Source organism: Lygodium microphyllum, chromosome 5 (genome assembly GCF_053477565.2).
Source record: "Lygodium microphyllum isolate KBCC chromosome 5, Lygodium_microphyllum_v1.1.10, whole genome shotgun sequence".
Classification (NCBI taxonomy): Eukaryota; Viridiplantae; Streptophyta; class Polypodiopsida; order Schizaeales; family Lygodiaceae; genus Lygodium; species Lygodium microphyllum.
This window is the reverse complement of record NC_141139.1, coordinates 66289190-66312038: the sequence shown is the minus strand read 5'-3', so window position 1 is coordinate 66312038 and position 22849 is coordinate 66289190. Positions and strand designations below refer to the sequence as shown.

The 22849-nt window shown below is 42.3% G+C and overlaps 1 protein-coding gene across 5 annotated transcripts in view; it reads left to right on the top strand.

Annotated features, from left to right (window-relative positions):
- LOC148035922 (uncharacterized) overlaps positions 1 to 22849 on the top strand; it is a 352895-nt gene that overhangs the window by 283371 nt on the left and 46675 nt on the right. For all 5 annotated transcript variants that reach the window (XM_087679037.1, XM_087679036.1, XM_087679035.1 and 2 more), the window contains 2 exons: positions 17990 to 18166; positions 19295 to 19381. In XM_087679037.1, the coding sequence (XP_087535163.1) occupies positions 17990 to 18166; positions 19295 to 19381 (264 nt within the window). The remainder of the gene's footprint in view (positions 1 to 17989; positions 18167 to 19294; positions 19382 to 22849) is intronic.

The following is a 22849-nucleotide window of genomic DNA, read 5'->3' as shown; positions in this document are numbered from 1 at the left end:
AAGGAAGGGTGACCCAACCCAGGGACACCCGAACAGACAAGCAACGAAAACCACGGGACCTTCCAAAATGATTTACGAAATTCAAGAAAGGAGATAAGGTAGTGATCTTGATGGGTGTCAAACGGCAAGGGCAAATGAGTGAACCAATCGAGGGACCAGCCAATGTCAAAGATGTAAACTTAGTCTGGGAAGGGGAGACACCCCGACCAGTCTTTGTTGCCGATGACTTGGCTGAGAACAAGGAAGCGAGTCAGGTCGCTCTCTTGCGAGAGTATGTGTACATGTTTGCATGGTCCTTGGAAGAGCTTAAAGGGGTAGATCCAAGTGTAGTGACTCATAACATACCCATGACACCTGACGCAGCACCGGTGAAGCAGCAACCGTACCCAATGAATCCTAAGCACGCTCATGCTGTCAAGGAAGAAATTGATAAGCTGATGAAAGCAGGATTCATTTACAAAATTGAGCACACGAACTGAGTATCACCCATAGTCATTGTGATGAAAAAAACAGAAAAATTAGAGTGTGTGTCAATTATAAAAAAGGCAAGGAGGCCTATAGTTTTCTGGACGGTTTCTCAGGATACAACCAGGTGCAAGTGCATCTTGCCGACAACAAGCATAAGACTGCCTTGGCCACCGAGTGGGGCGTCTTTGCGTACATAGTCATGCCTTTTGGGTTGACCAATGCCCCTGCCACCTTCCAATGTCTCATATGCACCATATTTAAAGACATGCTTCGCAAGGAGTTAGAAGTCTTTGTCAATGACCTCTGCATTCACTCGACCTGGATGAAACACTTGAACAAACTCCAAGCAGTCTTTGATCGGTGTCGCCTATATCGTCTCTCCCTGAACCCCTTGAAATGCCAGCTTTGGGTGAAACATGGATGCATCCTCGGCCCTGTGGTGTCGAAGAATGAAATTGCCACTGACTTCTCGAAGGTCAGGGCTATTGTTGACCTTTCACCCCCAACCAACTACAAGGGAGTTCAATGCTTCTTAGGCCCCGGGATACTATCGATGGTTTGTGTTGAATTACTCATTGATAGCAAGACCTTAATACAAACAGTTGATTGTCTTCAAATGGATGAAGCTTGCCAATGTGCATATGAAGAGTTGAAGAGGGCTCTAACCACAGCACCAATTCTACAAGCCCCGAATTCGACCATAACCTTCCACATGCATATCAATGCTTCTAAAATTGCTGTGGGGGCAGTGTTGTGCCAACCTAGTGAGCACAACCTAGATTACCCAGTGAGCTTTGCTAGCAAACAACTCACGGAGATGGAAATGAATTACTCGATGATGAAAAGAGAGGGCTTGGCCATGGTGTTTGATGTGAAGAAGTTCCGGCATTATCTATTGGTTACGCCCTTTACCTTCTTTGTAGACCATCAAGCCTTGCTGTACCTAGTGAAAAAACCTTGCACTCCAGAATGCATAGCTCGGTGGCTCCTTTTGCTTTTGGAGTTTGACTTCTCTATGGTTGTACGGAAGGGGAAACAACACTACATGGCTGATCATATGTCACGCATCCCCACAGGAGAATCTACTAGAGAAGGCATTATTGATGAATTGCCAGACGCCCACCTCTTTAACCTCTCCAATGGAAGGGATTTATTCAAGGCCGATCTAACATTATATTGGGGAGATGACATAGTCCAACTACTTGATCACGGACTTTCTGAACGACCAATAGAGAAGGCAAGATTGAGGCAACTTATTCTCAAAATCCAACCCTATCAATTGATAGCAGGCCAGCTATATCACTTAGGCCAAGATGGATTGATGCGTAGATGCGTGTGCAAATATGATATGCACGACATGCTCTCGGAGGCACACAGTGAAATTGCTGGTGGACACTTTTGCAAAGACACAATGGCCCGCAAGGTGTTGTAGTCTCAACTATGGTGGCCAACGCTGTTTCATGATGCCGCGCGATTTGTTAAGCATTGTGACAAATATCAGCAGATGAAGGTCCCGATTCGCAAGGATTAGATGGAGTTGACTCCAGTCATTGCATGACAACCCTTCGAAAAATGGGGAATCAACTTCATGGGACCCATCAGCCCTGCTGCACAGTATTCTCAGGCCAAATACATCATTGTGGCCAGACTACCTAATGAAGTGGGCAGAGGAGAGAGCAACCCGAAAGAACGATGCTCAAATGACTCCCAAGTTCTTATGGGAGCAGGTGATCTCACGATTTGGATGCCCCATCAAACTAGTCAGTGACCAGGGGACACACTTCATCAATGAAGTGATAACTCATCTCCTATCCACCTTCCTTATTATCCATCGAAAATCCTCTCCATACTACCCTCAAGCAAACGGCCAGGCGGAATCCACAAATAAGATTCTTGTCAACGTCCTAACCAAGGTAGTCTCTTGGCCTCATGCAGCTGACTGGGATAACAAGCTGATGGCGGCCTTGTGGGCTTACCGCACAGCTTACAAAACGGCCGTCAAGACAGACCCCCTTTAGGCTGACCTACGGAACCAAAGCAATTCTCCCCATAGAATTTTTCATTCCTAGCCTACAAATTGCACTTCACAAGCGTTGGGAAGGAAAGGAAGCATGGACCCAATGCCTAATAGAGCTCAAACGCCTCTCAGAGACTCGTCTTCTAGCCACTCATGCACTCATATGTGAGAAGGCACGACGCAAGAGCTGGTTTGACAAGCATGTCAAGAAATGCGACTTCGAGCAAGGCGACCTAGTGCTCCTATACTCAGTCAAGGGGCACAAGCAAAAAATGAAGTTTCAGGGTCTTGGACCTTTCAGGGTCTGTGCGATCAGCCGAACCGGCAATGTCGAGCTCGAGACTCTAGCCGACGAAGGAATAGGCTTCTTCAATGGCAGCCGCGTCAAGAAATACTATCCCCCCATGCATCCTTTGCATGAACCACCAATGTTGGAACCACCACTCAACGTCCAGATAGCCACCATCACCGAAATCGATGACACGGATGAGAAAATTGTGGAACTTGCATATTTGCACATCACGGTCACTGCCAAGTGAACATGCATCTTCAATGCATTAATTGATGAGGGAGCGGACTTCAATGTCTTGACTCACGATCATTGGACCCAACTTGGCAAACCACCACTACAACCCACTAATGATAGGTTAAATCCATATGGCGGCCGCTCCTATGCACTGCTCGGCAAGTGCAGCCGCCGTTTCTATCAAGACTGAAACTGTACCAATGATGTTCTACGTGCTACCAAACACCAAGGACGTAGGGACGGAGACGCTGCTAGGACGAACCTTCAAGAAGAAAACTCATTGCCATGTCAATTATGAGTCGCAGCGCATTCACCTTGCCATAGGCAACATCCGCATGGATACACCTTTCAGCAAGGGTTGCGCGCTGGAACAGTCCGCACGACCACCAATAGGACTATTAGCATCCGAATCTAAGGAGAAGGGTAGGGCCCCGGCCACCACCCACCACCTCTCAAGAATCACTACTCGTGGTAACAAAAGCTAAGGCTCAACAGCCTAGGTTCCAATGGAGTCCTAAACAGCCGCAACCGCCGCCTAGGAGTTGTCGCACACAACCTCATAAGACCCAAAGCACTAAACCTAGGATGCCAAGGTGCAGTTACAGAAATCAGGGCATGATCCGACAAAGGTGGATCTCCAAAGCCCTCCTGCACGTGCAAGGCTACTATGAGGGAAAGACGTGGTTATATATCCCTAAAGCCCACTTGGCCAAGACCACCACTCGTATGCTACCCCCAAGCTTGATCACCCTCAGCCCCATCAAACCTCAAAATCATGAGCCGCAGTGCTCCCCAGGCTCACATCCATCAAGCCCATCTACACATGCCTGAGAGACTCGAACAAGCCTACTGGCCCAAGCGACAAACGTCGTCGCATGACCCATCACCCACTAGAGTCCATCCAACTACAATGATCCACTCTGTAGGCAGTAGTCCATCAGAAGTAGTTGCTGCTCCCCCAGCCCTAAGCCAGGAAGCCCAACCCCAACCTAAGGCACACCCGAAACCACAACTATCCACTGTCAAAGGCTCTAGTGCTATCAAACCCCAACCACCAACACGTCTTCAACCCTCCTACGAGCGGAAGTCATTTTTGACACTAGCCTCAGATCTAACCGAAGATACAGGGAAAGACGTGGTTGATTGCATTAGATGGCTTGATGCCACCTTCAGAGAGCTAGCTCTAAGCTATGACAGATTGGACTTAGGCTTGTTTCCCGAGCCTTTTGCAATCAAAATTGGCACAATGCCTTGTTCTTGGGAGACGTTTGAGCTTGCCTTCGCAAAGGCAGCAAACTCCACTGTTGTATTGCTCGATAGTGAGGTCTCTAAAGAGCAAGCCCTCAAACAACGTCTCATAACGTCATACGATCAGCGAACCACTTCTACCATCACCGACCACGAAATTGCAAAATTATCCCAACTTGCTGGGGCTAAATCCCCATTCTTGCAGCACTGGTACACTCTTAGGTTGTAATGGGAAGTAGAGGGATGTTGAGTCATGACCAACGTGGAGCAGTGCCGTGCAATCAAAACAGTAGAGTACGACCCCACTTATATCGCGCCAACCTCGTACAAAGTGTTAATCACTCTTCACAACCGCCCCCTAGAAGAGTACATCAAGGGACAACCTTACCTCGATCGCCTACTAACTGAGGAGGAGCTACACATTGCTAGTCGCGGTGCCTCTGGTGACTTCCTAACAGATGTTCTCACTTATATAACACACATTGGCACTCGCCCTTTTGATCTCAATCGCACAGCTCAGTTAGAGTACAACCCCGATTTTTACACTTGGTTCCTACGCCGGTGACTCCTAAGACCCATTGCCAAAGGTCCTCAACCTCCCACACCTTCAATCCTAGTAAGGATTCTTCTCAAGCTAGGAAGGGAAGGGGGGTAAGGTGAATCAAGAGATCAATGGTGAATCAAGAGATCAATTAAAACCAGTGAAAATCAAGCAAAACGCATAAGCGCGTAGACAACGAGTGAGGTAGGAAGATGTCAAGAGAACTTTAAAATAAAAGGCAAAAAGTTAAAGTTGAAAGGGAAGGCTCCACATTGGATAAGATTTTAAGGCTTTCATTCAGTAAACACATATAGTCGTTCCTTCTTAGTCTATGATTGCTTTTGTGAATTGTTAATTTGGAAGCACTAATGGAAACTGGGGTTTATGACAGGAACAAAAGATGTCGCAACAAGACCGTGCCCACCAACTTCCATGCACAGAAGAGGAAAGAGCGCAGTACAACAGCACTGTGGAGAGCCGTGCCTACAACTAGCTAAAGTTCCGAACCATTCACAACATAGAAGGTTTGGTGGCCAAGGAGGAGGCGGCCAGGAGAGTCTTTGAAAAATGCAACTTCACCAAGTACCTAGAAAGATTCATACAAGACACAAAGTGTGTGGAATTTCTCAAGTCCTACGACCCCGACAACGAGTGCAGCACTGTCACAATAGGAAGGGGACAAAATGCCAAACAAGTACAGGTTCGCTTAACCCCTGCCTTGGTGGAGAAGGCATTGGGACTGGAGCCGAAAGTAGAAAAGAATCAGAAGAGAGATGTGTATGCCATGCTGAGGATGAGAAAGGTGGAGTGTTGACAAATGACAGCATTAGCATCCTAGACATCCCTAATGCAAAAACCAGATTGCATGCAAAACTTATACATGCTCTCTTCTCCAACCAGTGCTACAACGCATTGATGCACTGAATCAGTGTGCCTGTGCTGGAGAACGTAGTGGCTCATACCCTGCATGAAGTTGATTAGAACAACTATATGCGAAAAACTATTGACCAGGTGGCTAAAGCATTGGCTTTAGGAAGGACGCCCGCAAGAGGAGAGTCTCTAGCATCTAGGGCCACAGAAAGAAAGAAGGCCTTGTCCAAGGCCTCGTTCATTGCCTATGGAAGCGTTTTAACTGCGCTCATCTAGGAGGCAGTGAAAGAGCCGCAGGATGCAGAAGAAGGGGAAGGGGAAACGCCCGACAGGTCACCCCCTCATCAGTATCAAGAGAGGTCCAATGATAGGATTGAGACTGATAAGGAAGGACAGGGGTAAGAAGAGTAATCAAGCAAAAAGCAGGTCAAGGAATCCAAGAAGAAGACAGTGTAGAAGAAAAAGAAATCAGATGAAGGCCGTTAGAAGGAGAAAGAGGATTTGGAAAAAGCAAAAAGACAATCCCTCAAGGAGGTCGAGGAGAGGGAGAAGAAGAGGAAACAGGAAGAGGAAGAAACAACTAAACAAGTCAAGAGGGCTAAAAAGGCATCAAAATGGGAGGTTGAGAAGAGAAAAAGAGAAGAGCAGGAAGAAAAGGAGAAACTGCAGGAAGAATACAGGAAGCCGAAAAAGAAAGGCAAAGAAGAGCTACAAAGGAAGAAGAGGAACTTAGAAGAAAGGAGGGGGAGGACTTGGCCAAAGCCACACACCAGTCCATTGAGCTCCATCCTATCCCCACCCTCAGCACCCTCCACCGAACCAACTATACTTACCCCCAGCATCCCCACCAGCATGGAAGTTTCCAACTTCGTGGCTTGGATACAATACTTCATTAGTAAAGAAATGGCCCAGGGGGAAGAGCACAGAAACCATGGCCATGGGGCAAAAGAGGCCAGTCGCAGATGCTGAGTCGAGGCAAGACCAGAAGCGTCCACGAGTGGAGGCCTCAACCACCCCAACCCACACAACAATGATGCCACCAGGCAGTTATGACGAGTATGTCACCGAGCTGCTCTCACAATTGGAGAGGGCAAAGGAGGAAAAGAAAATGACGGTGGCTGAGTTGGTGGCAGAAAAGGAGTCAGTAGCCGCCTTCCAACTGGAGAAAACCTGCATAATAGCCATGCAACAATGACAAATCCTTGACCTCAAGCAAGAATTAAAATCCAAGGAAGACATGGAACAAAGCTACAAATAGCGGCTTGAGGAGGAAAATCAAGAACTGGTGTAGATGCAACGGGAATACAAGCTCCTCTTGATGCAACATGGGGAACTAGTGGGAAAAATCGCCAACATCGAGCAAATGATGGAGGAACTAAATGCCAAAGAATAGGAGAGAAGACAAGAGAGGGAGTAGCAGTGAAAAGAGATCGAGTATATGACCGATCAACTGCACCTCAAAAGGAAAGAGCACGTGAATATGAGTAGAGAACTCAGAGCCCAGGAGCAAAATCTCGTAACCCTAGCACAGAAACAAGGGGAGAGCATGGAAGGAATGAACAAAAGGGCAGAGGAACAGGCCGCACAGAACGAGAAACGAGTGAAGGCACTGGCGTAGCGCCTCGCTTTGGTGGAAAAAGAAAAGATCATGGCAGAAAGTAAAGCAGATTCCGTCCAGACAGCCTTCAGTGCCCAGCAATAGGCCTTCCTCAACACATTACTGGACACGACCCGTCCAGAGGGAAAGGAGTTGTTGGAGGTGGTGCAGAAGAAACTAAGTATCGCACGTAGGGCCCTGCATGCGAGGCTACAGATGCCACCCCAACCCACGGAGGTTTGGCTGGGCTTAGAAGAACAATGAAAGTACCTACTATTGGTCGGCCTAACCCCCCAGGAGTTGGACACACTCGGCTTTGAGGAAGGAGCGCAACTAGAAGACTGGAAGGGGGAGGAGGCTGACATTGAATTCGTCATAAGGAGAACTAGCGAAGAGATAATCCCACAACCCCCCCTCACCGCATGATCAAGAACAGCAATAGATTGACCCGCTCTCAAACAAACAAACTGCGCTCAGGGAGCAATAGAGGAAGTTAGTTGAAGAAACCAAGAGGCAGTTAAGAGCCAAACCAATTATACAGCCATCCGCACCACTCCCACCGTGCCCCAATGACCTCCCTGCGGGATTCCATGCGGAGCTAGTGATTTGGGAACGGCAGGAAAATGAAAAGGACCCTTTCATCTTCAGCTTCCTCATGCCTAACAGCCTGAGGAGGGTCCTACCAATTAAGGTAATGGAGGAGGTGATTGCGACTGGCGGTCGACTGGGCCAAAAATCGCTGGAAGAAAGAGAGAAGACCCCCACTCTATGGGGAATGGAGGAAGCAGAGTTTTGGCAAGATAAGGTGTTTGAAATACCCCATACTGTACAAGGCTACAACTGCCAACCTCTTTGGAGGAGGCGAGTGTGCGATATTAGCATGCTCGCCTGGATGGCATTTTGCAACACCCTACCCTACGAGAGGAACGACCCCACTTTCATGGCGTATCCTCATAGGGTAGGTGTGGATTTTGTTGCCACCCTCCATGGGCGGCATGATTTCCCCATCATCTACAACTCCAATGCCACCTCATTCGAGCATTCCCTCCTTTTTTACTTAGGAAGCCTAAATGATTCCATGACGCGCTTTCTCACGGACTTCTCCTCATGTCTTGATCCTGCCTTTATAACTACCTGTAATTACCTTAGGCTACTTAAGCTATTACTCAAGCAGGACCCGACCCCACAAGAGCATGGCTTACCTCCCCTCTTTTTTGACCCCAATGCTATTGATAGATGTGCCATGGCACGCCTAATGATGAGAGCTAGACTTCTTCCCTCCTTTTGCCTAGCTCTCCTAGAAGATATGAATGATAGCCAGTTTACTAGGTGCAACCATCCCTTCCTCTCCACTACCTCCCTCCACGTCCGCATGAACCTCAAAGGGTACATGCAAAGTCATCAATTTTTGAGCAAGTCCATCCGACCCCCTTCTCCGCCTCAATCAGACAAGGAAGATTAGATACATGCTGTCGTTCTCCTAGTATAATACCCAAAAAAAAAAGCACACCACATAGGCGGATTCTTACACATGGAATAAACAAAACAACTCACTTCCACAAGCACTTAGCACCACATAAAGCACAACCACCACACCTAGGGGTCCTCAAGTTAGGCGTGCCCAATGGCTTCGGTTGGTCGGCTCCGCTCCTAACCCCCTAGCCCTTTTTGCTCCCCCACTTCACGCTTAGGGCCCATCAAGGGCAGAACATAACTAGGGAGACCACTCGCCTATGGTTAGACCTGTCACCCTGAGCCACTTGCACTGCACACCACGATCAAGACCCCTCTCCTTAGGTGGAGCACCACCTCCTGTCCTTCCAAGCACCACCAACGTGCCCACCCACCGACTTCGGAGGCCCCCGTCCACCACTCACTATCCATTACTTCTCCAACCAACCTTACTACCACGCTTCCACGAGCACCCGAGTCTACATGCTGCCCTGCCCTCACATGATTGCTCTGCCAACTGCCCCTTAAAACACCAACAGTCGACCAGAGTGCCATGGGACTAGCACCCATCTCGGAAGGGGGTAATATTAACCCCAAGCCGAGAAGGCGGAAGGATGAATGAAAAAGTAAAAAGAAGATGGAAAAGGAGCAAGGACACGCAGGTAGTCTCCAAAGCTAAGCCGGAGCCAAAAGCGTAGCTTTAAATAAAAGGCACCTCAAAAACTCCAAAAACTCTTGTAAAAGAGCGCCGGGCTCCCTCCTGTGCCACCTGTAAAAGAAAAGTCGCATATAGGTCTAGGGCATGAAGCAAAAAGAGGGAATTAGAAAAAGGGACCTTGCCACAATGGCCGGTCATGTAAAAAAGGATGGGTGCCCATGGGGTTTTAGGGTTTGTATATATAAAGTTCAAAAAGTGAATGGAAGCTCATTCTTTTGGTGTGTGCCCAACAAGAGCTCTTCTCTTCTTCTCCTCTCCTTGCTTGTGTGTGCTCTTGAGAGAGGGAGTGATTGTGAGTGTGAGGGAGTGAGTGAGTGGGAGTGAGGAATCAAGGGGGCGAAGCTCTTCACCATCTCCTCTTCTATTCTATTCTCTTTCCTTCTCTTGTGCGCGCGGCTATGGCGGTTGGAGCTTGGAGATGGAAGAGGCTTGAGCATGCTTGAGCTAGCATCTAGGATCGTGGAGCTACCGGAGTGCACGGGAGAGGAGGCAACTCATATTGGCATCAAGGTAAGCTCACTACACTCGTAGGATCGAGGACACATCGGCTATGTGAGAGGTAGCCATTCGAGCTCGCTTGGAACGCTTGAAAAAATAAGCGGTCCGTGGGTCTTGGCGGTTGAGCGAAAGCTCCCACACTCAATAAATACCAAATCTTCCATGTAGTCATTCTCTCTGCTTCTATTCTTCAGTTTGTTCCCAAACAAATTTGCCACCAAGATGCAAGTTTCTGTTGCTTCAACAGGAAGAGAAAACAGTCCACCACATAGAGCATGCATCATGATGGTAATATGTTACTGCCATTGTGGGATGAACTTCTTGTAGAAAGTGGATTTGATAATGATAATCTCTAACTCTTCAGTAGAAGAAGAGACTTTGCAAACATCCATTGAATTCTTCTTTTCTTGGCAATGCCACTTCCTTCATTTTCAGCCTCTTCTGATGCTTGTTGATGGCAAATTTCCCTGCGGCTGCGCACTAAAAACATGGAGCTCCAAGAGGAACACCAAGGAAAAGGGGATTCTATTGCAAGAAAATCTATCTTGTAACATCAACAAGCTTTTATTTCATTCTTTTGATGACCAAAACAAAGAAAACAACAGTTCTTCACGCAGCATCATAGTAGATATCTCCCACGGATTTGATAGAATCAACCATAATCTTCAACATCTTCGCAGAATACATCAATAGAACAATTAACATAAAAGAATACACCATTTTTGAATGGAAATCAATCACATAATATTCATCTTCAATATCTTCATAGTTCTCTCTTTCAATCTCTCATATACAGATACACTATTTTGATAGAATTGACTCTCTCTCTCTCTCTCTCTCTCTCTCTCTCTCTCTCTCTCTCTCTCTCTCTCTCTCTCTCTCTCTCTCTCTCTCTCTCAATAGTACATCATCTCCTCACTACAATACTCAATAATGACTCTCAATAATCCTTCTTAGGTCATGGATATATCTCCCAAGAGGTATGCTTGATGTGAAGAGGCACTAGAGCCACTACAATGTCTCTTCATAGCTCACTACTGTCACTGTCACTTCAGTCTTCTCTTCAGTCCTTCAGCAGCTGCTTCTTCCATTTGTTTTAGCTCTTTTGAACTTAAATTCATCCTTTCCAAAAGTTAGAAAATTTTTCCAAAGACACACATACATTTCACATAACACTTACAGAAGATCTACAGAACATAACAGAACAGGAACAGAGCAGAGACAGAGTAGAGACAGAGGCTCTACAAAGAGTTAGAGAAGGTCATTAGAGAATATCAAATCCTCATAACTCAAACTAAAACCATTCCAAACTATCAAAAACTATTCAATAAGCTTTCAAAAGATTTAAACCTTCATCAATCATCAATCCATGCTTCGTACATAAGAAAATCAACACAAAACAAAAGCTATACACACAGAAGGTATCAGAACCTCAATAGAACTTATCAGAACATCACAGAGCTTCATATTTTCAATAAAAATCATCATGAACTTCCAAAACATAATCAATATCATCCATAACACTCTCAAAAACTTCCATTAACAACTATACATCACTCTAAATCCATCAAAAATCAATCATTCAGACCTCAAAAACAACAAAAATCTGTCAAAAATTCAGTATTTTTCCACTCTCAATACTATTTGAATCCACAAGACTGATAATTCATAGAATAAGTACAAGACTAGTGATAACAACTCATGACATTACATGAAACCATGGAGAGAGAGGAGAGCCAAAGCAAACATGAAATTCTATATGTAATTATCATAAGATGCGATTTTATACAAAGGATGATAAGTACATCTATGGAATATACATGGAAGATGACTGCACAGATCACATGACCAAAAACGAAGAGGGTGTGTGCTCCACGAATCCAAGCGTGAGCTATAGATCCTTACTGTCAGAAATCTCATTCTGACGTAAAGGAGCATCAAACAGACTCTGCAAAATGAATAACTACATATCATTCCACCATACATAATGCATTTTTAAAAAATAGTGACTACAAACAAGAAAGATGATTGACTTACTGGGCCGCAGTGTGCGTACAATCTATTGATGAGTGCAATGAGACCATATCTCTCTACATATCAAGTCTCCAAACCCATGGGATTGCGGTTTGTGATAGAGTGCTAGAAAGAAAACAAAATATAATTGTTAGAAACACGATTGTTAGTACAAGTGATATTGCAAATAATAAAGTGAGAAGAACCAAAAAACAACTTACAAAGTTCTCTAGATAAGTCTTGTGTCCGCCACTCCCCAGATGATGCACGACCCCTATCTCCAATCGTACCCTTGTTGTCATTGCCCATGTCTTGTAGAATCTATAGCCTCCTCCTTGAGTCTTCACCAATCATCTATATCTAGCCACTCGGGCTTCGAGCTGCCACTCTTGAGTGCCTTGCATGCATACAATCGTCTATGTGACATGTATGCACACATACACTCCATCCACCCAATGGAAAACCTCTCTACCATGGTAGATACTAGAAACTCCTCATGCAAGGATGCCACTATATAGTCCTTGCACCCCTCAGGTATATTCTTCCAATGGTCCAAGATGTTGTGTCTAAAACTTGTTGGCACAACTCTCTCATGCGAGATATCACCCACCTCCCCTCATCGTTCATGATCACAGCACTGTCCTATCATCTACAAGGTATCCATACCCCTCTAGGATACATCTAAGTCCTCTCTCATCTACAACCATGCTCCATAACCAAGAGACCCCTGTATATCTGGCGCACCCATAGGGATAGTATCTCTCGAAGTAGCACCCATAGGGGTTCCACTTGCAGATGGCTAAGAAAAACTGGAAGTCATTGGAGTAGATGTCCCTACAAGTGTGAAAAATCCTAGAGGTGACAAATATCCACCAGAATGACGAGAGGGAGACACTACATTGGTGCCACCACAACACCCACATGAGCCATCCTCTCTAGAACATGTATGAGAGCGAGGAGTAGCATCCCTATCTGCAATTGATTGTGAGCTCACAGTATCCACATCTCCGCAACATCCCCCAAAACCACTCCCTCGATGCAGGTCCAGTCCAGAGCATCGATCTCATCTATTGAAAACTAAAGCATCAAAGTATGCTGAAGTAGATCTCATAGAATGACATGATGGTGTCCGAGACAGCTTCTAGTCTGTCATGTCTCTAAATCATGCCATATAATTTGGAGACATATATGTGAAAATCCCCTACAACTCCTCATCACTCATCCCTCAACTCATCCTTCTCTCCAAGTATTGTCAAAGATAACCTGCACACAGACAAAAAATGATGTTAGCATAATCAATATAAAGATTTAGGTAAAGCACAATAATACAACTTTGAAAAAAATGATGCTAATTAAAATGCATATTCTAAAGTATCCTTAAAATTGAATCATCAAAAAATTGAGTAGGCGGATGCAAATATGACCCAGCCTATGTTCCCATGTCAATCTTCTAGCACAACTCTATGTATACTGGAAAGTCTATAGATAGATCACCACAGAAGGAGGAGTCCACTTCGTTCTCAAAGAATTATTGGCATCCTGTCTCTTCCTTATCATTATCCGTGTTTGCCTCCTCTACATGCTCCAAGCCCTCTTCGACCTCCACCATCCATAATATTGACCTCTCCACCTACATACTCTCCTTGTCTATGTAGGAAACATTGCTTTCATTATATACTCTCGCACTCCGAGGAGCTAATGGCACAACATACCACCATTAAGATTGTCGAAGATTTGGATAGAAAATGACCTATTGAAAATCACATAAGAGTGAATCAACATTTGTGACTGTTTCGTGTCGTGAAAAAAAAATTAAAAAATAAGTCATGAACCCATTCACAATGGCCCGACAGCAAGACAAACATGTCGCATAGATCCATCCATCTTTTCTCAGAATCTATTTTTAGAAATCCAGATGGACCTTACCGAACAATTGCCCTAGCTCCTTCTAATACCACTTTGAACCACTATACATTGAATATGATCATGGAGAAACTATGTTAATCCACTGAGATAATAATATGCAAGTTCCCAAAATGCTCTCTCATCTATAACGATGTTTGGATCCATGGCCCGTCATCGGCTCTCTTCCTTGAAATCTGCCATGACACCACAATCCATTGTGGAGCACATTGTGTCGATGCGCTCAATGTGGAAATGTCACCCGTGTGACCACGCCACATTGTAGATTTTGTACTGTATAGTGAAACAATTAGATTAATTGTTGTATATAAAATTTAGATATGATAGCTTATAAAAAATGTGGTCACCTTCGGACTACATCTCCCTGAGAATTTTCACTCCTCAATAGAGACCTCTACCCCTCACGAGAAGCTGAGATCAAAGCTCTATGTAACCACTCAGAGACATAAGATGTGGCATCTCCACCACGCCCTTAGGATATCGAATCGGTTGATGACATGTACTACATTAAAATTCTGATCACACTTCTTCCCAATCTTTCCTGGTATGCTCGTACCTAATGATCCACTTCTCCATGGATGCATGATGCAACATACAAAAACAATTCACTTTCTCCTCCATTGCAGCATCCATCCTTTTTTCTACCTCATTTCCAACCACCACATCTTCGGTCAGCCTATCATCATCCTTCGGTGACCATAGTATACTGTTGTCTGAATCCAGTGTTGGTAGCCACTGTGAAATATGCATTAATGCCTTGAATACTAGCCAATCTTCAACCATGCTACCTTCTTGCTGAGCTCATTATCTCACAAAGCCCTTCAAGGTTTTCATGAAGCACTCCAAGAAGAGCATCCATCATGACGGGTCCCACAATCTCCACCTCATCTATAAGATGTACCAAGAGGTGAGTTTGTATCGTGAGCATACTAGTGGCTAGGTACTTCTCAAAGAGACAGACCGTCTCCATCGCTCCCCACCTTGCAGATTCAATAGAGGATGTCTTGATCGCCTTCTGTAAGATTCATTGCACTAAATTCAACAACCTGTAAATTGCCTCGCGTATTTCTAAAGTGAGGAATCACGCAATCATGATCGGTAGTACAAACTGCCACAAATGAAAAAGGATTATGAACATGGACTAGACACTAAATAACAAAATACGTAGGCTACTTACAACTAAGGTTAAGACAAACTTGATATATCTTATGCAAATAATGGGATTTTAGCCCTAATATCTAGTCATCTTTAGAGAAAGCAGACCTCAAGGAATGCATCATACTCGTCAGGGTGTGGATAGACCTGATAACTTTCTTCATAATGTGCTCTTCTTTAGTGAACAAGACCCAAGGAGTGTAAAATAGTTGCAAGCAACCATCAGTGCAACTGTGGCCAAAGTGCCTCCATCTTGCCTACCTCTCCTTCAAATCCATGCATACCCCTGCAATGTCTCTCTTTCATGTGATGTGGTCCCATAATAAGCTACCATATTCTTAAAAATATGTATGGGATCTAACAAATCGTTGATTTGTAAGTGGGTCCAAAATGGCAACTCATAGAAAACCAAGAACCATCGCATTTCTTTTGGATGTAACTCCTTGTGGACCATTTTCAACTTGTACTAGCTTTGGGCATTCATTCGTGCTGGAGGTTATCCAAGAAAATGTTCCCTCAATTCATGACCCTCCGACAAGAAGGCAGTATGTCCTTGATATACCATCTTCTTCATGGTTCGTGACCTTCGGAAGTCTAATCGTGGCCTACACAATGGACATGCATGATAATCTCAGGTAACCAAAGCTATCCCAACATCTCTATTTAGTCAACACAAACTTGAACAAGATATATTAGATATCACCAACAAGAATGGAAGCCCACTTACCTGAGCACTCCTCGAATCCCGAAAATTCATGCATCGTCCGCATGAGAATGGCTCGTATATTGGTAGAACATCGACCATTGTGCTTGCTTATGTCTTCCATAGTGACCCCCTCCTCCCACAAAATCTTGAGCTCATCAACTAATGGATGGAGGTAGTCATCCATATTCATGGCTTTGTAGTGCCCAGGAATGAGCAAGCTAAGGATCAGGTGTCCTTTCTTTGTAGAAAGCCATAGTGGGATATTGTAGTTAACAAGGACTACAGGCTACACACTATAAGAAGTTGAGCAAATACCAAATGGATTCACGCCATCCATAGTAAGACCAAGCCAAAGATTCCTTGGCTCTTGTGCAAAGCTTGGAAAGGTGGAGTCAATATGGCTCCATGCGTATAAATCTGCTAATATTCGTTGGACTCCATCTATGGATCTATTTTGTCTATGCCATATTGTCAGTAGGCTCGCCATGCCAATGTATAAAACATGTGACATATATGTGGTATAAGTGGAAAGTGTCTAAGAACTTTCTGAAGGATGGTTTTCCCTTGCAAGTTTTGTCGATACCTATGAGCACCACACTTTGGACATGTCTCCACAGTCATGTAGTCTCCTCGAAACAGCACACAATCATTTATACATTCATGGATACTATTGTAGTCCATGCCAAGCTTTCATAACACCAGTCGTGTATCATCATGGGACTCAAGCATCATGTTTCCACGTGGTAATATATGATACTTTAGCAATTTGAAAAAAAATTAGAGGATGCCTTGAAAAAGCAACAACAAGTGTTTTTTATAATGGAATCAAAAAAATCAATGGAGCATAGAATGTACCTGAACAACTTGGTCACACTTGCATTAGTCCACCCATACCTTGCATGCACACTTAGGAGTGCAAGGAGCGTCTTCACGCAAGATACACAGCACCCATCATATAATGGTATGGACACTTCCTCTCTCAGTGGGTCAGATATGGCTCGGCATCCATGGGCATCAACGCATCGATCATTGCCTCCATCTCAAGCTCCAAGATTGGAGAAAGGTCTGAAAGGCTAACTATCTCCTCTAGTATCGAGGGTGTAGACTTAGTCATGCCTTCCAATTGTTGTATTTGCTTAGGCACTCCATCCATCCCAAGCCCACGAACTCTTCTAACTAGCCACAATAGGTGCATTCCTTCATATGAGACGTCACCTTCCTATATAAATTTATGAGCACATCTAATGTTTTTGTATATGATATTCAATTACTTTTGTAAAGCATGATGGATACACACTTTTCTTACCATTCGCTCAAAGTCTGACATCGTTTGATCAATGATCTTTGATTGAAACTCGCCGAAGTGTCATATGTGTCTATAGATAAGCAATGCTTTCATCTGATTGTTAGCTTGCATTGAGAGCAATGACACAGGACACATTGATTAAGATAAACCTCAAGATCTTGGATATCACAACCATTGTCGTTCTCCATTTGGTCTACCTTACAACAAACAACATGTTTTTTGTTCCCCTCATTGATGATCTTCATTTTTTTAAATCTCTATTCCTCTTTCTCTCCCTTTCCCTTTATTTGTTTGCATCCCTCCATCTCTCTTTATCCGTTCCTTTTCTCTCCATGTCTCTATGTCTTTATCTATACCCCTTTTTATTTCTCTCCTTGCCCCTCTTTCTCTCTCTCTTTTCCCTTTTTTTATTTTCATCCCTTTCTCCTTCTTTATTTCGGCCCTTTTTTTCTCAAAGCGGCATCACTATTTGCATTGCTAACAATGTCACAAATGCGACAATGTTAGTGACACTAATAGCAACGTCGCTATTTTCTATCACAAATGACCATCGCTATTTGCCCATTCCCTTCTAGTGCATGAGACTAAAAATATGAATAGAGAAGTCCATTAATGGGATGTTGGGAGGTTAGGTATTACTCTACTATTATTAGCATTCATATCTTAGTCTCTCATTTCTATTTTTGATTGTGAAAACCTTCATTTAATATTTTTAGGAGTTATATTTTTAGTGTCTTCTCTAAAATTAGAAAAAAATCGTTATTCACATTCATAATTATTATCAAAATTTTCTCATCATGCTCAATTTTTATACATGTTCTCCATATTAGTGCACTTCTTTCCATATGAAAGATTTCCTTGTAATGTTTCTTCTACATAATATAATGTTAAACTACCATGATTCCTATTTTTCCAATTAAGACTTTTCACAAAATACTTTGTTGATTCTAGTGCCTCAATTCAACAATGGATCGAAGACAATGGATCATATTAGAACAGGGCCAATATGGGACTGAACCTAATAGAGCTGATTTTAATTCGAGTTATTTTAAATATTACTTTAATGACTACAGTTGCTATCGACCACTAGGCTCATTGACAAGACATGACATACTATCAAGGCTAGCGGTATGTTTCTCCAAATCATTTTATGTAGACTTTTGCTTTTGAAAATCATCTGTAGAAGTTTATTTTTGAAAAGCATAAAGTAGTTCTTATTGAATATCAACTAAAAACATGGTGGAAGTTTCACATGACATTCTAATTATACATTTAACGCATGACCTTTGCCCTTAATATATTTAATCATTGACGTAGATTAGACTTTATGATGCTAGATTACTATCCAAATTCTTTTAAAAAGAGGCTTACATAGTCTACATAGCATTTATTAGGACATTAACTAAAGTTATTTCATAAGGTATATTTACGTTTTACTTGCTAATCTACTCATGTATAAGGAAAATACTTTGACTGCACAATAAGGTACTTTGGAACTATTCAAAATGTGCTAAGAAACTACTTATAAGGTGGTTTTGGATAAAAGGAAACTACCTATAAGATAGTTCTATCAAAAGCAACATTCAAACTCAATCAATCACTAGCAATATTAACCACTTTTGGGTGGCTAACATCTCTAAAATATTGTGAAATTTGATTATAAGTTGAAGTACAAAGTTGTATAAATGATATGATCAATGTCCCTACAAAATCTCATCATAAGTTTATTCCTCACTAAAAAGATATGATCTAGAATCACTCCCATTGTTTTGGAATTTCTGGCAAACTACCTACTACCAACTTCTATCCAACACATGTAAATATACAATGAGAGAAATCTAAATCAGCTAAGAGTGATGTAGTGTGAGTTTGGCTAGCTTAGTATCAAGGATTGAATCAATTCTCATTTTTCTCAAACCTATTACATACTATACTCCAACAGTTGCAGTCTTCTTAGTAACATAAGATTTCTTTATTTTAGTCTCTTTGTTTCAATTAGTATCTCCTATTCATTGTCTTTGGTACACTTACATTTACTAGACCTCAATCTAAGGTCAATTGGTAAAGTGGTTTGTATGTAGTGCTAGTTGATTTTTGATGCATTAGTAGGCATTGTTAGTGGTGAACATCTACTCATATAATAGGACAATCTACTTAAGGTTCTTCAAAATGAACAAGTCTACACATGATGTATTTACTTTTTGGTAATATTGTACTTCATTACAAAACCTTACACCTCTTTGGAAATTATTATAGGAGCAAGATGCATATGAGAAAAGATATCATAAATTGTTATACTCAATTGATCGTTATGGAAAGCCTACTACTACAAAACAACCTGATGTAAGACCATTCCAAATTTTTAACTTAGTGAGACCATTAAATTAGCTTATCTTTCTTCTGATCAAACAATGATAGATTAATTAGTTTATTTGTAGTGCAATCTACCTTAAATACACACCATTGATTCAAAAGATAGTGTTTGTTAGAAAGTAAGAGTGAGGTAAAGAAGTGAAAAAACAAAGTGATTCAAAAAATGTATTTGTCATTGTGTTTGATAATTATTTTCTTGGAGATAGCCCACTTGAATGTAGCATGGTATAATCTATGAATAAAGTTATGAACATCCTATCTCTTTTCCTTCTTATGTGAGGTTTTTTCCCTCAATTTTTTACACACCCTATTCTTTTTCATATTCAACCTATGTATTTATATGTTATACTTATTCTCTTCCATTATCTTCAGTAATTGTCATGAACTTGTCATTATTGAGTTATACAAGTTTAAAATTAGAGCCTTAACAAACTTCCTATTCCTTCAGGTGTCCTCACACACTCAAAGGCTCACCTATATTGCTCAACATCCAAGACTCCTACTCACTCTCACTATTCTTCTCCCAAGAATATGAGAAAACTTATAGAAATATGAAGAATCACAATGATCATTTACCTTTACTTTAATCTCTATTTTTAGTCTAGAGGAAGGAGAGGTGCATCTAATAGGCTTTAATCAATGTTGGTAGCTTATAAAGCTCCACCTGATCCACCTTCACTTGATTTCCAACACTTCACTAGTGAGGAATAAATAGAGAAAAAAGAGATGATAGAACATGTAAATAAATAAGAGAAGAGGCTCTCACTAGTGAAGAATAAATAGAGAAAAAAGAGATGAGAGAACATGTAAATAAATGAGAGAAGAGGCTCTCACTCTTGCAAGCTCACAAATACTCTCATGCAAGCAAGCAAGTTGCATTGTTGCTCATGCATGCAAGCAAGTTTCACTCTTACTCAAGGTTTAGATGTGGAGGGAAAGTGAAAAGAGAAGGTAGAAAGCAATAGTCCACAAGCTTTCAATACCAAATATCTTTCATTATCATCTTTTTAATTTTATATACAAATTTTGGTTAGCTATTCGCTCTTCCACTTAGCAACTTGGCCATCCATTTTTCATTTGTCAAAACACCTTCAAACTCTCTAGTAAACCTTTACAATTTGCTCAATGGAGACCAATTTGAGAATTTTGGCACAAATTTAAGAGGCTAGCACCAGTCTCTTTAGTCACATGGCATGGAACTTCAATGAGAATTCTCTTCATAAATGTCAAGGTTGGTTTTAAATATTTGCATCAAATACAATCTTTCTAAATGAAAGATTGTGGCTTTACACTTAAGGGATTCAAATTCTCAACTCTCTGTCTTGATCCTTTCACCAAGTTGGATTGAAACTTTTGTTTGAAATTCCTTAAGGAGTTTAGCTTTTGTGTATCTGTTGGTTCAGTGAATTTAACAAAATCCATAGGGACATCACTAAACCCAAGCCATGTGCTAACTAATGCTAATGAAAATGAAGAGCGAGAATTTAAGGTCTTTAACAATTACCTAAGCCATTCTAAGAGTAAGTCAAAAAGGGCTAACAAATGCCTCACAAATGCCCTATCTATGCCAAATCTGGGTAGAAGCTCATAGTATTTTATTATACTCATGTTAATCCTCTTTCCTACAAGTAATATATTTTTAAAAATAATGTATTGCAAGGTTTATCAAGAAAAGTATCATCCCATACTAAAAAGCATACTACTTGTTATATATGTTCAATGCCCCAATCTCGTAAGGTGTCACCAATGATCCATGGTACTCTAAGTTGTAAGGCCCCCATTATGAGGAGAAGCCATGTGTGAGCATGGACATTGGGTGGCTCCTGACTTGTATGTCAGATGAGGTCTATACTACTGGATGGCAAAAAGGTGACCTTTGTGAATCTAGCCTTTGGGTTAGATGTAGTTATGCTTATAGAAATTTGAGGCACAAATGCATTGAGTTGCAGGTGTGGGAGTTATCAGGGTCCCCCTATTTTGGGGTTCAAGGGCCACAGAAGTGGCCCTGGGCTAGGGGGTCTCAAGGGGGCTAGCATCCCCCCTAATGGGGGTCTGAGGGTAGCACCCCTAGCCTAACGGTAAAGGAAATATTCCCTAGTCGACTAGGAAAGGTTCATAATATGATCAGACTTGCCAGCCAAATTACCTTCCTAGGGTATAAAAGGAAGATCTCTCTAAAGCCATCATCAATCTATCTTTTACCTAGTCAAAGTTCTTCTAGCTACCCTCCTCGGGGATGTCGCTATATGTATATCCTCTACATCATGTACATTCAAGGCCTATTTATAAATGTCCTTATCTATGAATTTATCCTGAATAAAGCATAGGCCTTTTCTATTTAATAAGTAAATAACCCCTTTATATTGGCACCAAGTGGGTCTGGAAGGTAAAGTACAAGGCTAGTGGAAACATAGAAAAGTACAAAGCTAGATTATTCACAAAGGGATTTTCATAGGTGCTGAAGGATTTGATTTTCAAGAGTCATTTTCTCCAACTACTAGGATGACCACTATTCACACCGTAGTTGTAGTGGTTGCTCATAAGAAGTGGCCAGTTTACCAAATAGATATTAGTGTTCTTGAATGGTGACCTCAAGGAGGAGGTGTGTGTGGCTCTACCCACTAGGGTTTGAGGCCCCCCATTTTGAGAACAAAGTTTGTAAGCTAAAGAAGGCATGGTATGGGCTGAAACAAGCCCCTAGAGCATGGTACCAGTAGATAGATAAATTCTTTCTAGGTTTGAATTTCAAAAGATGTGCCTCTGATACTAACTTGTATGTTTACAAGGACAATGAAAAGTCTGTAGTGATTGTCCTATATATGGACGACCTTCTTATACAAACAAGTGACTATAAAGATATGATCCATCAGACTCAAAAGGCTTTGAGCTCTAAGTTTGAAATGATAGACTTGGGCTTATTGCACCATTTTTTGGGGATTGAAGTCTCATAAGTGCCTAGCAAAATCTTCATCTCTCAAAAGGAGTATGCATAGGAGATATTAAAAGCATTTGGCATGACCGAGTGTAAGGAGACAACTACACATATGGAGGTCAATGTGAAGTTATTCACTGAGGATATATCAGCACTCGTAGACATTGGGAGATACAAGAGATTGGCTCATCTACTTATGTAATAGCATGCCAGATATCAGTTTTGATATTGGTATTTTGAGTAGGTTCTCAAACAAACCACGAGAAAGCCATTGGAAAGCTAGGATGCAGGTGCTCAAATATTTGAAGAGAACTCTTAACCATCGTATCACATATAGTTTTAGAAGTGCTCTTATATGGGGAACTGTGACTCGCATTGGGCAGGTGATAGCGATTCCAGGAAATCAGTTTCTAGATATTGTTTCTCTTTAGGTTCAAGAATTTTCTCTTGGATCAATAAGAAGCAACCAACTATGGCATTTTCTTCTACTAAAGCAGAGTACAAGG